The sequence below is a fragment of the Rhinolophus sinicus genome, linkage group LG11 (assembly GCF_036562045.2).
Source record: "Rhinolophus sinicus isolate RSC01 linkage group LG11, ASM3656204v1, whole genome shotgun sequence".
NCBI lineage: Eukaryota > Metazoa > Chordata > Mammalia > Chiroptera > Rhinolophidae > Rhinolophus > Rhinolophus sinicus.
The window spans coordinates 10,998,239-11,011,576 of NC_133760.1; the positions used below are offsets into that span (position 1 = coordinate 10,998,239).

Consider the following 13,338-nt stretch of genomic DNA (forward strand, 5'->3'; position numbering starts at 1 on the left):
GTAGCACAGGGAAGAGTGGGTGGGTTCCTCGTGTAATTCCCCCAACTTTGCTGCATGTTTGAAAATTCACGTAATTAAACTTTGTGGGGGGATGTTCTTTACTATTAGAAATGCATATTCAGTGATTTTAAAATGATTGTAAGAGTGATGGATGAAATAAAACTAGCAGAAAAGGGGATAAAAATAGCAGAGAGGGGATGATTACCAAATGAGGCCAGTGGTGGACACGGGTTCATTGTACTAGTCTCTCTACTTTTGTTTAAAAGCTTCCTTAATAGATAATTAACAAATAAAAAGATGCTTCTGGTTTCTTTTCTTAGAGAAGGCAGGAGAAAAAGGATAGTGGAAGAGGCGGGCGTAGGGTTAGGGTTTGTATTTCAGCATCTGCTTTCAGATTGGGAGAGTTCCCAGGGCTTGGATACATCACTTTCAAGCTTCTCTGGCGGAGGCACCCCCACCCACAGGCATGCAGTTCTGCCGTTACCTTCTCCCTGCCCCCCCCAGCCCTCCCCCATCTGCCTCACCGGAAGTGAGTCCAGGAGAGGCCCCCCCTCCCCCAACCTCACATCTGGTACTGATGTCAACAGCCAGGGTGGGCGGGGGCCATGTTTTTCAGCTCCCGCCCAGCCTCGAGGGAGGGGTGGACCCTCCATCCCCACCCCTTACAATGATGGACACTGTCACACTCACTCACACACACACACACACACACACACACACACACACACAGCCCTGCCACGGGGCTGGATCAGGGGCCAGAAACAAACTTTTATTGCAAAACAGGGACCTTCCAGTCCAAGGACAGCAGACCTGGCCTCTTCCCTGACATAAGGAGTTGAAATCTGGCCCCTACTTGGTTGTTTAGCCCCTTCCAGTGAGTCTAATGGGGACTTTGAGTAGGGCTTACCCACCAGCATTTGGGGCTGGAGCAGAAGGGGCAAGGGAGGCTTTCAACGTGGTTATATAAGCTGGAGTGCGTGGAGGGTTCCTCTGATCTGAGGGTCCTTGTGTGTCCAAGTTTACTTGGTTCCCAGGCCTGTGTGCACAACTGCACACTGGGGGTGTATTTGTATTTGGGAGAATTTGGAGTTAGGATATTTGGAAAAGGGTGTCCTTGAGGGCTGAAGGTGCAGAGGCGGGCTATGACTCAGTGGGAGTGGGGTGTCTCCGTGGGAAGATAGTCAGGAGCTAGGACAACGTCACTCGTGGGCTGAGTGGCTTAGTGGTTGGGGGTGTGTGGATGGTGATGGTCATGTGCCTGGACAGGGTGTGGTCCCTGAGGAAAGGGATAGTGTCTCTGGGAGGTGACATGACCCACGAGGGGGCATATTCTATGCACCAGGCTCCCAGAGATGGTGGCACTGGTAAGTTTGATGACTGAAGAAGGTGTGTGGGCGCTGAACACAGTGGCTGTTTTGGTGGCTGGTGAAGGTGGCAGATGAACTCCCACGTGTGGGTTGCGAGTCCAGGCGAGTTGTGTTGTGTGTGTTAGTAGGTTATCTGAGCATGTGGTTGTGATTCCAATAGACGATGTCTGTAGAAAGCTTGTGTGGCCTTCTTGTGTGTGGCTGCGTGTCTGACAGCTGCGTGGACCAATGAGCGTGGCCCTGTGAAGAAGTAGGCTGAATACCTGTATGACCAACTCTAGAAAACAACTATAGGTGTGTGAATGTAGCTGCCTGTGGTGTAGACTTGTGGCTCTGGAAACAGCCATGTGCATGTCCAAAGTTGAGGCTGCCACCTCCCAAGGCCCTCTCCTTCATCTGGTCCACACTGTGGGGTGGGGTGGAGGTCAGCGGGGCCGGACTTGCAGCTGGAAGGCAGGGGGGATGTTGAAAAGGCCACTGACAGCTGGCTGGAGGCTGAGGGCACCTGGTGGGCATGGACTCTCCAGGGAGAAGGCCTGCAGGATGGCAGTGACCAGGAGGAAGAGCTCTGCTCGGGCCAGGCCCTCCCCAAGGCAGACACGCTTACCTGGAGGAAAGAGGGAGATGGGGCTGGGCCAGTCCTCACACCCAGGAAGGACCAGTGGTGCGCAGGGACAGGCCCAGCAGGTACCTAAGGAGAAGGGCAGGAACGCTTCCTGTTTTTTGAACCTTCCTTCTGCATCCAGGAATCGACCTGGGTTGAACTCCTCTGGCTGCTTGAAGACCTCTGGGTCATGAAGGACAGAGCCCAAGAGAGGGAACACCTCAGTGCCCTGAGGGAAAAATAATAATAAAACTACTACAATATCCCTCACAGCCCAGTCGTTATGTTCCCGATTGCTGAGCACAAAAGTCTGGAGTGTTGGAGAAACCAGTTCACAAAAGGTAATACCATCAACATGTATCAAGCTTATTACAGGCCAGGCACTTATTAAGCATTTTATATATATTACCTTATATGTAATAGGTACATGTCTTATATGTACACTATATGTACATACACAGCCACACATAAATTCACTAAATATATATATATATATATATATATATATATATATATATATATCCTTAAAATAAATAAAAGTTTAAGTATACAAATATATATATTTATAAAGTTTAAATATATATATATATATATAGTTAAACTTTTGTTTATTTTAAGTATATTTTTCCAGGACCCATCAGCTCCAAGTCAAGTAGTTGTTTCAATCTAGTTGTGGAGGGCGCAGCTCACAGTGGCCCATGTGGGGATCGAACCGGCAACCTTGTTGTTAAAAGCATCACACTAACCAACTAAGCCAACTGGCTGCCCTATTCACTAAATATTTTAACAAGCCTAGGAAGTAGTTACTAATGTTCCCTCTTTTAAAGATGGGAAAACTGAGCCCCAGAAATCTTAAGTAACTTGTCCAAGGCAACTTTTGACATGGCAGAGTTCATTATTTTTACATTTTGTTTTTAAACTTTGAGGGTACATTGTGATTCTGTCCTGGCTCAGAGTGCAGCTTTTTGCCTCTCTGGTCTTCCAGAAGTGAAGGCAAGGGTGGGTAGGTGAGGGCTGTCCATGAAGGCTCCCCTGCCTAGGTTCAGGGAGTGTGGCAGCCCCTTCAGCTGAGATCAGAGTTACCATGTTCCCAGGGCTTTGGTGGAGGGTGAAGGAGGTGGAGAGTGAGAAGAGGGAGAGGGATCTCCATTGCTAGGGACTCTAGCTAATGTGGCTTGGAGTTGAAAAAGTGAGGGGACTTCAGGAAAAGACAGGATTGTGTTATTGTTGTTAAAATAAGAGAAAGGCAGATAGCAGTGGTTAAAGCATAGGCTCTGGGTTCAAATCCTGCCCTGACTGCTTGTAGGCTGGGTGAGCTTGGCAAGTCTTCGAACCTTTCAGGGCCTCAGTTTCCTCATCTGTAAATGGGCACAATAATGGGGTACGATTGTCCTGAAGATTAAATAGCTGGCAAAGCAGGTCCTCAATCACTGAAGCTTGTTATTACTGTTGTCACTATCAGTAGTTCTCATTGCACAGTCACTGCATTAGCAATAGTCATTGCTGCTTCGTACACAGGGCCCCCACCCCCATCACAGAGACTTGGTGTTTTACAAGCATGATCTCGTAGATTCCTACAATCCCAAGTTGATACCATTATCGTTCCCAGTTTAGAAGAGGGGTAGATGAAGGTTCAGAGCAGGAAGTGATTTGCCCAAGGTCCCAACCAGAAAACAGCAGGACTAGATTCTAATTGGCACAGGTTTAATTCTACTGCAGCGAAACTCAAGGAGGGAGCAGCTTGGCCATAAGGCACCTCTGTTTTCTGGGGAGACATCGCCCTCTGGTGGTACTGCTTCTGAGTTGCTCTCTAATGAAGGGGCAGGAACTGAGAGGCTGGGTTTGAGTGTGTGTCTCGGTTAGCCCTCAGTTTCTCAGATTGCTTCCCTGCCTGTCTCTTCATCTGATGGTCCAAGTGAATGTTCACCACTTTGAAACAAGGTAGAATTAGGCTATCCATTGGGCATATGGAGAAACTGAGGCCCAGAGACAGAGTCAAAATGTAAGAGAAATGCAGAGAGAGAAAGAGACACCAAGATCCAGAAAAAGTCAGACAGACAGATAGCAACAGACTTAAGCCCGAGGCAGAGATACCACTGGGCATGGCTGGCCCGCAGACTCACCTGAGGCAGGGTGTACCCTCGGAAGCAGGTGGGCCTTGTGAGGACGTGGGGTATCCCCATGGGCACCAGTGCGAGCAGCCGTTGCGCCTCATGCAGAACCGCGTCCGTGTATGGGAGGCGGGCTCGGTCCCCCAGACCTGGTGCCCGGCCAGCCCCCAGCTCTTTTGTCAGCTCCTCCCGCACACGCTCTGACCCCAAGAGGAGGAGGGTTGGAAGTCAGATGTGGGGTGGGGCCGTCCCCTTCAAAGCCTCATCTTCTTGAGCAGCTACCGTTGGGGTGAGGCTGGAGGTCAGGAAGGAAGGGTCCCCTAGCCCTGGCTGAGCCTGGGTCCCACACCTCCTGTGTGATGGGCATTATATCTCTCCTAACTCCCTCAGCAATCCTGTGAGGTAGGTACCAGTATCTATCCCCATTTCGCAGATGAGGAAACTGAGGCCCAGAGAGCTGAAGTCACAACTGACTCCGTTCCACCAAGGCCACCAGACCCTAAGAGTCCCATCCTCCAGGTCAGCCCACCCCACTGGCTCGACAGTGTTTACCGCAGTTGTCTGACGCTGAGATTCTGGAGTTCTTTGGGACTTGTGATCAGCCCTGCCTCTTACCCACACACCCTCCCTCACCATCCCAGCTTCAGTCCTGCCTGTGCTCTGATGACCCCAATTTTTTTTTCATCTCCAGTCCTGACCCTCCTGGACACCTCGCCGCAGGTGGTCCCAGGACCCTCACACTTTAAGTGTCCCAAACTGGCCTCACTGTCTCCCCTGAAACAGTCCCTCATCTTTTCTTTCCCCTTCTCAGGGTGGCCCCACGGTTCCCTAGTCTCCTAGCCAGAGCCGTGGACCTGACTCTGGATTCCTCCGTCCCCGTCATCTTCTACCACCTGCCTGCTCGGCCCCCTCTGCCCTCCCCACAGTTTGGCCCAGCCCTGTCCTCTCCCACCCAGGTTGCTACCTGTCCTTCTCCCTAGGTTCCTGGCATCATCTGTCACCTGTACAATCTACCTTCTTACGGCAGCTCAAAGGAGTTTTCTAAAAGGCTAATTTGACCCTGCCCTTCTCTACTCAATATCCTTCCATGGCTCCCAATTGCTCAGGATTAGGTGACAAGACCCTGAGACATCTGCTGCCTCATTTCTCACTATACTTCCTCATGCTACAACCGGCAGTCCCCCCACTTCTCATTCCCCAGGTACCCCAGATGCAAGGTTCATGGTCCTCTCCAGGCTCTGACTCAAGGCCGTCCACTCTCCTGAACATTCTTCTTCTGTTCCCAGGGCTTGTTTAGTGGAAAGGGCTCCTACCTTGGACCTCAGGGTATTTCAGCAGAAGCAGGAGGGTGTATCGGACTGTGGCACTGACTGTCACTGTCCCAGCAAACAGCAGATAAATGACTGTCATCAGCAAGTTCTTGTCAGTGAATTCTGTGTTTGGGTTTTGTTCCTCCTGTGAGAAACCAGACAGAGGGGCTCAGAGAACACAGGCTTCGGAGAGGAGAGGCCCAGTACAGCCAGGTTTGGGGTGCAGCACAGCACGTTCAAGCTTCGTCAGGGAGTTTAAATAAATGTTTGAGAAAGTTGGGAAGTGGGCGCTTGATATCAATTCTTTCTGGTTGAAATATTTTTAAAAATGAAAGTGAATGGTCACCATAAAAAACAAACAAAATGATAAGTATTGGTGAGGCTGTGGGGAGATTGGGATCCCTGTCACTATTGGTGAAAACAGTATGGCGGTTCCTCAAAAAATTAAAATAGAATCACTGTAGGATCCAGCAATGCCACTTCTGGGTATACATCCAAAAGAATTGGAAGCAGGGTCTCGGAACGATATCTGTACACCCATAGCAGCATTATTCACAGTAGCTAAAAGGTGGGAGCCACCCAAGTGTCCACCGGCGGACAGGATGAATGGATACCTGAAATGTGATCTACACAGACAATGGAATATGATTCAGCCTTAAAAAGGAAGCAAATCCTGTCATATGCTATAACATAGATAAACCTTGAGGATATTATGCTGAGTGAAATAAGCTAGTTACTAGAGGATAAACACTGTACAGGTCCCCTTATAAGAGGTCCTAGACTAAGCAAATGCATAAAGACAGAAAGTAGAATGGCGATTGCCAGGGGCAGGGGGAAGGGAAGGTGGGGAGTTATTTAGAAAGTATAGAATTTCAGCTTTGCAAGTTGAAAAGAGTTCTGGAGATTGGTTGTACAACAATATGAGTACACTTAACACTATTGAAATATACACTGAAATATAGTTAAGATGGTAAATTTTATGTTATGTGTATTTTACTACAATTAATTTTTTTTAATTTAAAAAATGAAAGAAAAGAAATGGGGCCACAAGGATAAGAAAAAAAAATCTCTCTCTTCATGAACAGGGTGGCTGCATTTATTCAAAAGATGTGGCCCTGAATATCTCCCATAATTCCAAAGTTTATACAATCCAAAACTAGTTATTTCCAAAGGAGTCACCTTAATTCTCATTTTCTCATATAATAATAAATTGTCTTTATGTAATGAATAAAGTGGACTTTATTAGTATAATTGGTTATTGCAAAGTTTCATAAGTAAATGATTATGATTTATAGGAAACCTCCTGCGTGGGTAGGGGTGCAGGGGGTGGGGTGAAGTGACAGTGGGAATGCTGGTGGCAGGTCACTGGGCATAGGGCCTAATGGGGCTGAGGCTGGAGGGAGGGGAAAGAGGAGAGATGCAAGAGACTCAGATATGCATGAGGTAGGGTGTGGGGACAGGCAGAGAGAGCAATGCACCAGAAAGAAGAGCCATGCACAAATGCACGCACATGCACAGACACAAATTCACAGAGACATGGAGAGAGAGAGAGAGAGAGAGAGAGAGAGAGACAGAGAGAGAGACAGAGAGAGAGAGACAGAGAGAGACATATGCAGAGAGAGAGAGGGAGGCCTGACAGAGATTCTTAGCCACACCCAGGTGAGAGGCTACCATGTCATTGGCCCATTCAGGAGCACACCTACTCCCACCCCTAACCTCTAACCTTTGCCATCTTCAGCAGGAAGGAATCCACAACATCACGTGCAGGGCCTGAGGTGTCCAGACTCCCCCGGTGCCGCTGCACCTGCTCAACAGCGAAGGAGGCCAGGGTGCTCACGTGGCTGAGGAGCTCTGTGCGGGGGCCTGGAAGGGGCCACAGGAGCCAAGAAAACATCTCATAGGCCTGTGGGGAGAAGGCAGCTGTTCTCATGGGGACCTGGCCCTGCATCAGGGCACAGGGGCAGGTGCACGGGGTGCTCTGGGGGTTACCTGGAAGAGGTGGGCAGGAACCTTTCGGAAAGGTGGCCAGAGAGGGGTCCCACCCACTTACCTGGCCCCATGGGGAGCTGATACCCAGCAGGACGCCACCAGCAGCCCGGACCACGGCCTGGAACTCTTTGTCGTCATAGGGGAAACGGAGGCCGAAGGTGAGGGAGCAGGCGACATTGGAGGTGGCCTGGGCCAGCAGCAGGGAGGGGTCAAATGGCTGTCCTGGGGGGGTGGGGACAGGGAGAAGGAGTGTGATGGAGACCGAGTGGACCCACTCCATGGGGGCCAGATGCGACCAGAAAGAGATAGGCACAGAGACGGAGACAGAGAGACAGGGAGAGACATAAATAGGGACAGAGAGATGGACACAGAGACAGAGAGAGGCAGACAGATAGGGAAAGAGATAGACAGGGAGACAAATTGGGAAAGAGAGACAGAGAGACAGACAGACAAGGAGAGACATAGAGTCAGAGAAAGACAGAGACAGACTTACAGAAAAGAAAATCAGAGAAGTGGAGAGAAAAAGAAAAGAGGCAGAAAGAGTGATGTGACAATATCAGGGTAACAGACTTTCAGGGAGACAGCAGGACAGAGACAGGTGGAGGAAGAGATAGAGGTGGAAGTGATAGACACCCCCCCACCCCCACCCCCAGTCCAGGCCCAGAGGCCGGGACTTCCCCTCACTGTCACTCCTGGGGCCGGCCTGGGGCAACTTCCAGGCACCGTGGGAAGGCCCTCCTCATACTCACACAGGACCCCAGGGACCCTAGGCTGCCTTGCTGACCTTCTGTCCCCTGGAACGCCTCCACCAGACACTGGACCTCCGCCTGGATCAGCTGTTCGCCTTCTTGCTTCCCCATGCCCAGGTCCCGCAGAGCCATGGTGGTGAATTTCCTCAGCTGCTTCCACCGCTCCCCATTGGAGAAGAAAACCCCTGCAGAGAAAGCTAGATTCAGGAGGGACCGGCCCCTCTCCCCACACCCTAGGACGACCCCCCTTTCTCCCAGTGAGGGGACCTGAGGGGGCTCTTCGGGCCCTGTCCTAAGTCCACACCTGCCTAGCCCAGGGATGAGAACTCAGTAGGTTCTTAATAAATACCTAACCTTGGGTCAGAGGATGACATTCTCCTGTGAAGTTGGTAACTGGGATTATTTTAGGCTCCTTCTGTTCTGTGATTAAGCAGGGTGAGTGAAGATTTCCTTCCTTCCTCCCTCCCTCCCTCCTCTTCCTCCATTTTTCTCCCATCCATCCATCCATCCATCCATCCATCCATCCATCCATCCATCCACCCACTCACTCACCCCCAACATTTATGGAATGCTATTGGGTCCCATGTCCCACATCGTTTGGATATTGAACAGGGAGGGAGGAGGATGCAACAGGACTGTTTTCCTCCTTCATCCAAGAAACCTGCTCTGAGCTCAGTGTTCCCACTCTACAGGTACAATGCTGGCCCGTAGGGCCTCCTAGACACCTCATCCTCCACACCCACCACTCCACTGTGTCCCAAACTAGCCTCAGCATCTCTCCTCCTCCCTGTCTCAGCCCACTCCACACACCTTGTCCCAAGCCCTGGATTCCTCTCCCAACCACACACCATTACAACCCAAGGCCCCAGCCCAAGGCTCCAGCCCGGGTCCAGCCCAGTCCCCTCCCTGGGCTCCCACACAGCAACCAGGGGAATCTTTGTAACTCTGACTATATCTTTTCCCTGCTTGAAATCTACTGCTCCCAGGAAAACCCAAAGCCTAAACACTCTGGTGTGACTCAGGCTGTGCATGACCAGGCTTGGCTAACTTCCCCAGCTTTATTACTCATTCCACTACAATCCCACTGTCTTCTGTCACTTCCTCTAAGGTGTCAGGGGTCCCCCTCTAGGCCTGGCCCCTGCTCTTCCCTGGATCAGTCACCACTCCATCCTTGCTGAACTAACTCCATTCATCCTTTAGGGCTCAGCTCAAATGTCACCTCCTCTGAGAAGCCTTCTCAGGTTCTTCCCATTCTGCCCCTACCCTGCCCCCTGTCCGGTACCCCTGTATCCTGCTAGCAAGGCTGTACCTCTCATTTTAGAATTCAATTCTCTCCCTCCATTGTCTTACTGCAAGCCTACCTCTCCCACAGTAAGACAGGACACCACATCTGTCAGGGTCACCTGTGTCCCCATTACCCAGTACAGGGCCAGGCATAATGACAACTTGTCAGTTGAATGAATGAATGTGTCTTCTCTCATCTCATGCTTTTGCACTTGCTGGTCTCTGCCTGGAACAGATTTCCCATTCTTCTTCTGAGTCTCAGCCTAGACACCCCATCTTTCAAGAAGACTTCCTGGACATCGCCCAGCAAACAGGCTGGGTCAGGCACCTCCTCCTATTCCTGGAGTCCCAGGTCATCCACCATCCTGGCCTTGACCTCTCCTGACTGTCACTGTCTGGTGACAGGTCTGTCTCCCCACTAGCCGAGGTACTCTGAGAGAGCAGGACCAGAGCTGTTTGGTGACTGCTATGCTCCTGACAGTGCCAGCAGCAACTGGTGGCATAGGACTCCTGCTTCCAGTTTTAGTACAGAGAGAATAGTTTCTACATTTAGTGTTTGCACGTCAATTAATTCCCAGTGCCTTGAAAGCTGGCCCCCTTCCTGCCAGCCCTGGGGGTTTCACCTGGACCAGAGAACACTGGTGACTAACAAGCATTTGCTTTGTGCAAGGTCCAATCCTCATTCAATCCTCACTACAACCCGATGTACAGGCACTGCCATCATTCCACTTTATAGATGACAAAACAGAGGCCCAGCAACACTAAGCCACCGGTGAAGGTCACATACCAGTAACTGGTAGCAGGCTCTGAGTGAAGGAGTGGCAGCCTCCAGTTCCACTCATGACTCACCATGGCTGTCAAAGGTCCCATCCAGCGTCGCCAACGTCCCCCGCCCACTGAATTCCTCAGCTTGACCTTGCAGGGCCTCCTGCACAGCCTTGTGTCCAGTCAGGACCACCACGCGCCGCCAGGGTCCCAGGTGCACAGTGAACACTGGTCCATACTTCTTACTCAGCTGGGTACAGGAAGGGAGAAGGGGGCGGGTGCTGTAGACATGCAGCTGCCTCTTCCAGTCTAGATGTCTCCATCATAGCCCCTTGTCACTGGATGGGGTACCAATGAGAAACCGCCCCCCAGGCTCCCCAGATCCTTCCCCCAATACTCTCTAGTCCCCATCCCCTTACTTCCTGCAGGGCCCTAACTTCTGACCCTGGGACAACCCAGAACCCATCTACATCCTCCCAACTGAGACATGTGGCAGCAAAAATGGGCAGCTGCAGCTTTGGTCTCCCATAATTCCTCAGCTGTCCCCCACCCCCAAACTAGCCACCCTTTCAATCACTGCTAAACGCTCAAATTCTGGAGCAGTTGCTGAGCACTTGGCCCATCTCTCCCCACCCCCTCATTATGTCTTGGAAGTCCCCCAGACTCCTTTTGAATGGGGAACCTGTGGCCTCTTCCCACTCCCTCCACCCACCCACCCCCAAAGGTTGAGACTGCCTCAGTCTTCTTTCTTGCTCTTTTTTTCTTCTCTGTTCCAGGAGCTCCCAGCTCCCTGCTAACCCAGCTCTATCCCCCGACACCTCTATTCTCTGCAGATAGATTCCTGGAACCGTCCAGCTGCCTCCACTTCCCCCCAGGAACCTTTCCCTCTTTCTTCTTCGCCCTCCTCAGGAGAGCTCACCTGTATCTCCCAGCTACCTCTTCCCCTGGAACAAGCCCACCACAATCGCACCATCAGCTTCTTTCCTCCTTGAGGATTGCGGCCTCTCTCTGGCCCTCCCTGGCCCCCACCACTTTCCCAGGATTCTGAGGGCCCCTCTGCCCTGGGACCCTGGCCACTGATCCTGCTTCCCTGCTCTCACTCCCCATCCAGGATTCCCTGGGCAGAAGTCTCTGCCCCTCCTAGTCCGTGAACCCCACCCCGGTCCTCTCTCCCCAGGCACCCCCACCCCTTCTCAGCCCTGGACCCCTGCTCCTGCCCCACCGCAGGACACCCATAGCCCCTTTGCCCTGGGACCCTGTGCCTGCCTCCTCCCTAGGATACCCGAGGGCCTCACAGCCCGGGTACTCCCGTTTCTCTCCCCGGAGTCCCCTTCTTCTCCTGAACGTGGACCCCCGCCCCTAGCCAGGGCGTCCCAGCGGCTACACACCCGTAAGAGATTCAAGTACAACGCCCCGGGCCGGAGCTGCAGGAGGTTCCCCAGCAGCGGCAGCGGCGCGGGGCCCGGGGGCAGGTGGCCTGGGGTCCGGGTCCAGGACAGCATCAGCGGTATCACCAGGAGCAGCAGCACCAACAGCAGCGCCCAGGTGCTGACCGTCTCCATCTCCGCACGCTGGTTCCTTCTCCTTGCTTCCAGGCGCTCCACGCGGCTGGCCCAGTCCCGGCGGCTCCCTCCGCAACGAAATCAGACGGAGGGAAGCCGGGCAGGTCGTCCCTCCCCCAGCCTACAGGCAGGATTCTCTCCACCTGCCCACGGACTTCTTTGTCCCAGACGACACGAGCCTCTGTCTGGAGTCCGGGACGCACTCTCGAACGGTAGTTTCCTTAGTCACCCAGGTTGGGGGTTGCGGAGGGTGGAGGTGGGCGGAGACAGCTCCTACGGCCCCAGGTAGGGCGTGAGCAAACTGGAGGAACCTGGAAGCCTGAGACTTTGGCAGCCTCCAGGAGGCCACACCCACACCCGCGTTGACCCCGAACTGCCCTCCCCTGCTCCTACTTCCCTCTTCATTGTAATCAGGGTGCGCGTTCAACTGTGCGTGCGTGTGTGCGTGTGTGGTGTCTTTGAGACAATTTCTTCCAGCATCTGACAAATTCACCGCGAACCACGAGGAGGGACTTGACCTTTAATAAAGAATCTGAAGTTCAGAGAGGTAAATCTGTTGGTCCTGGGCCACAAAGCTAACAAGCAGCAGAGCTGGGATTTGAACTCAGACCAGTCTTAATGACTGATTGAAGCATTCATTTATTTAGCAGTATAGTATAGTGGTTAGGAACATCATGTCTGAAGCCAGGCGACTTGAGTTCACAGCCTCGCTTCTCTGTACCCCTTTTAACTCTTTTGTAAAATGGGGATGGTTTTCAGGATTAAATAGGTACGTGTGTACCCAATTTATATAAAATAGGGCCAGGGTCACACAGAACAAGTGTTAAGTAAATGTTAGCTAATATTCTTTCAGCTAATAGTTATTGAGGTCTTAACTACAAACAAGACTTTGCTCTAGACCTGGTGATGCAGCTGTAACAGAAAGCCTCTGCCCCCTCCCTGCACTCATCCACATGCGATCATTTGCATAATTTAAGATAAATCAAAATAATTTCAGGTAGTGCAAAGGCCTGGCAGGGGATGAACTTGTGGAGGAAGAAGATGGTTACAGTGATGTCAGGTCCATGCTGCTTGGATCAGAGCTGTAGCTCCAGCACCTAGAGTAGTGCCTGGTACACAGGTGTTCAATAAATATTTGCTGCATCAAAGATTGGATGTAGGAGATGAGGTCAGTAGGGACATCTTGCAGGTCCTGGAAAAGACTGTGTTTTATTTCTCCTGCAAAAGGAAGCAGTTGAAGTGTTTCCATCAGGGCAGTTACTTAGTTTGCTTTGCCTTCTCATTCAAGATTTCATTATGAAAACTTCCAAACATACAGTATATTCACCACCTAGATTCCACCAATAACATTTTACTATCCTTGCCTTGTTACATATCTTATTATCTTGCCTCATCGATCCATGTTAGTTTTTTGGGTGTATTTGAACGACAGTTGCAGACACCAGTACACTTCATTCCTACTTACATCAGCATACGTATCACTTGCTAGAATGCAGTATTTGCTTACAGGTCATCTCCGCCTCCCCCTCACCCCCAGTTATTTTACATATAACGAAACGCACAAATCTTAAGTCTATTTTAGAGGAGTTTCAACAAA

At 51.3% G+C, this 13,338-nt stretch overlaps 1 protein-coding gene across 1 annotated transcript; it reads right to left on the bottom strand.

Annotated features, from left to right (window-relative positions):
• Positions 1 to 748: 748 nt before the first annotated feature.
• On the bottom strand, positions 749 to 11,962 carry CYP2S1 (cytochrome P450 family 2 subfamily S member 1). Its single transcript, XM_019751309.2, has 9 exons — positions 11,568 to 11,962; positions 10,264 to 10,429; positions 8,166 to 8,315; positions 7,443 to 7,603; positions 7,116 to 7,295; positions 5,396 to 5,537; positions 4,095 to 4,282; positions 2,059 to 2,200; positions 749 to 1,974 (listed from the first exon to the last, which is right to left on the bottom strand). Exons 1-9 carry the CDS (start codon positions 11,739 to 11,741, stop codon positions 1,793 to 1,795), a joined length of 1,485 nt encoding a protein of 494 aa, XP_019606868.2. The 5' UTR covers positions 11,742 to 11,962; the 3' UTR covers positions 749 to 1,792.
• Positions 11,963 to 13,338: the final 1,376 nt, after the last annotated feature.

Bases quoted from the DNA above. Each gene is read 5' to 3' on its own strand.
- CYP2S1 (XM_019751309.2), bottom strand. From the start codon at position 11,741: ATGGAGACGGTCAGCACCTGGGCGCTGCTGTTGGTGCTGCTGCTCCTG. The intron at 7,604-8,165 runs GTCAGCAAGGCA...CCACCCCCCCAG, and splicing joins GGCGTTCCAGGGGACAGAAG to GACAGCCATTTGACCCCTCC. The intron at 7,296-7,442 runs GTAAGTGGGTGG...TTCTCCCCACAG, and splicing joins TCAGCTCCCCATGGGGCCAG to GCCTATGAGATGTTTTCTTG.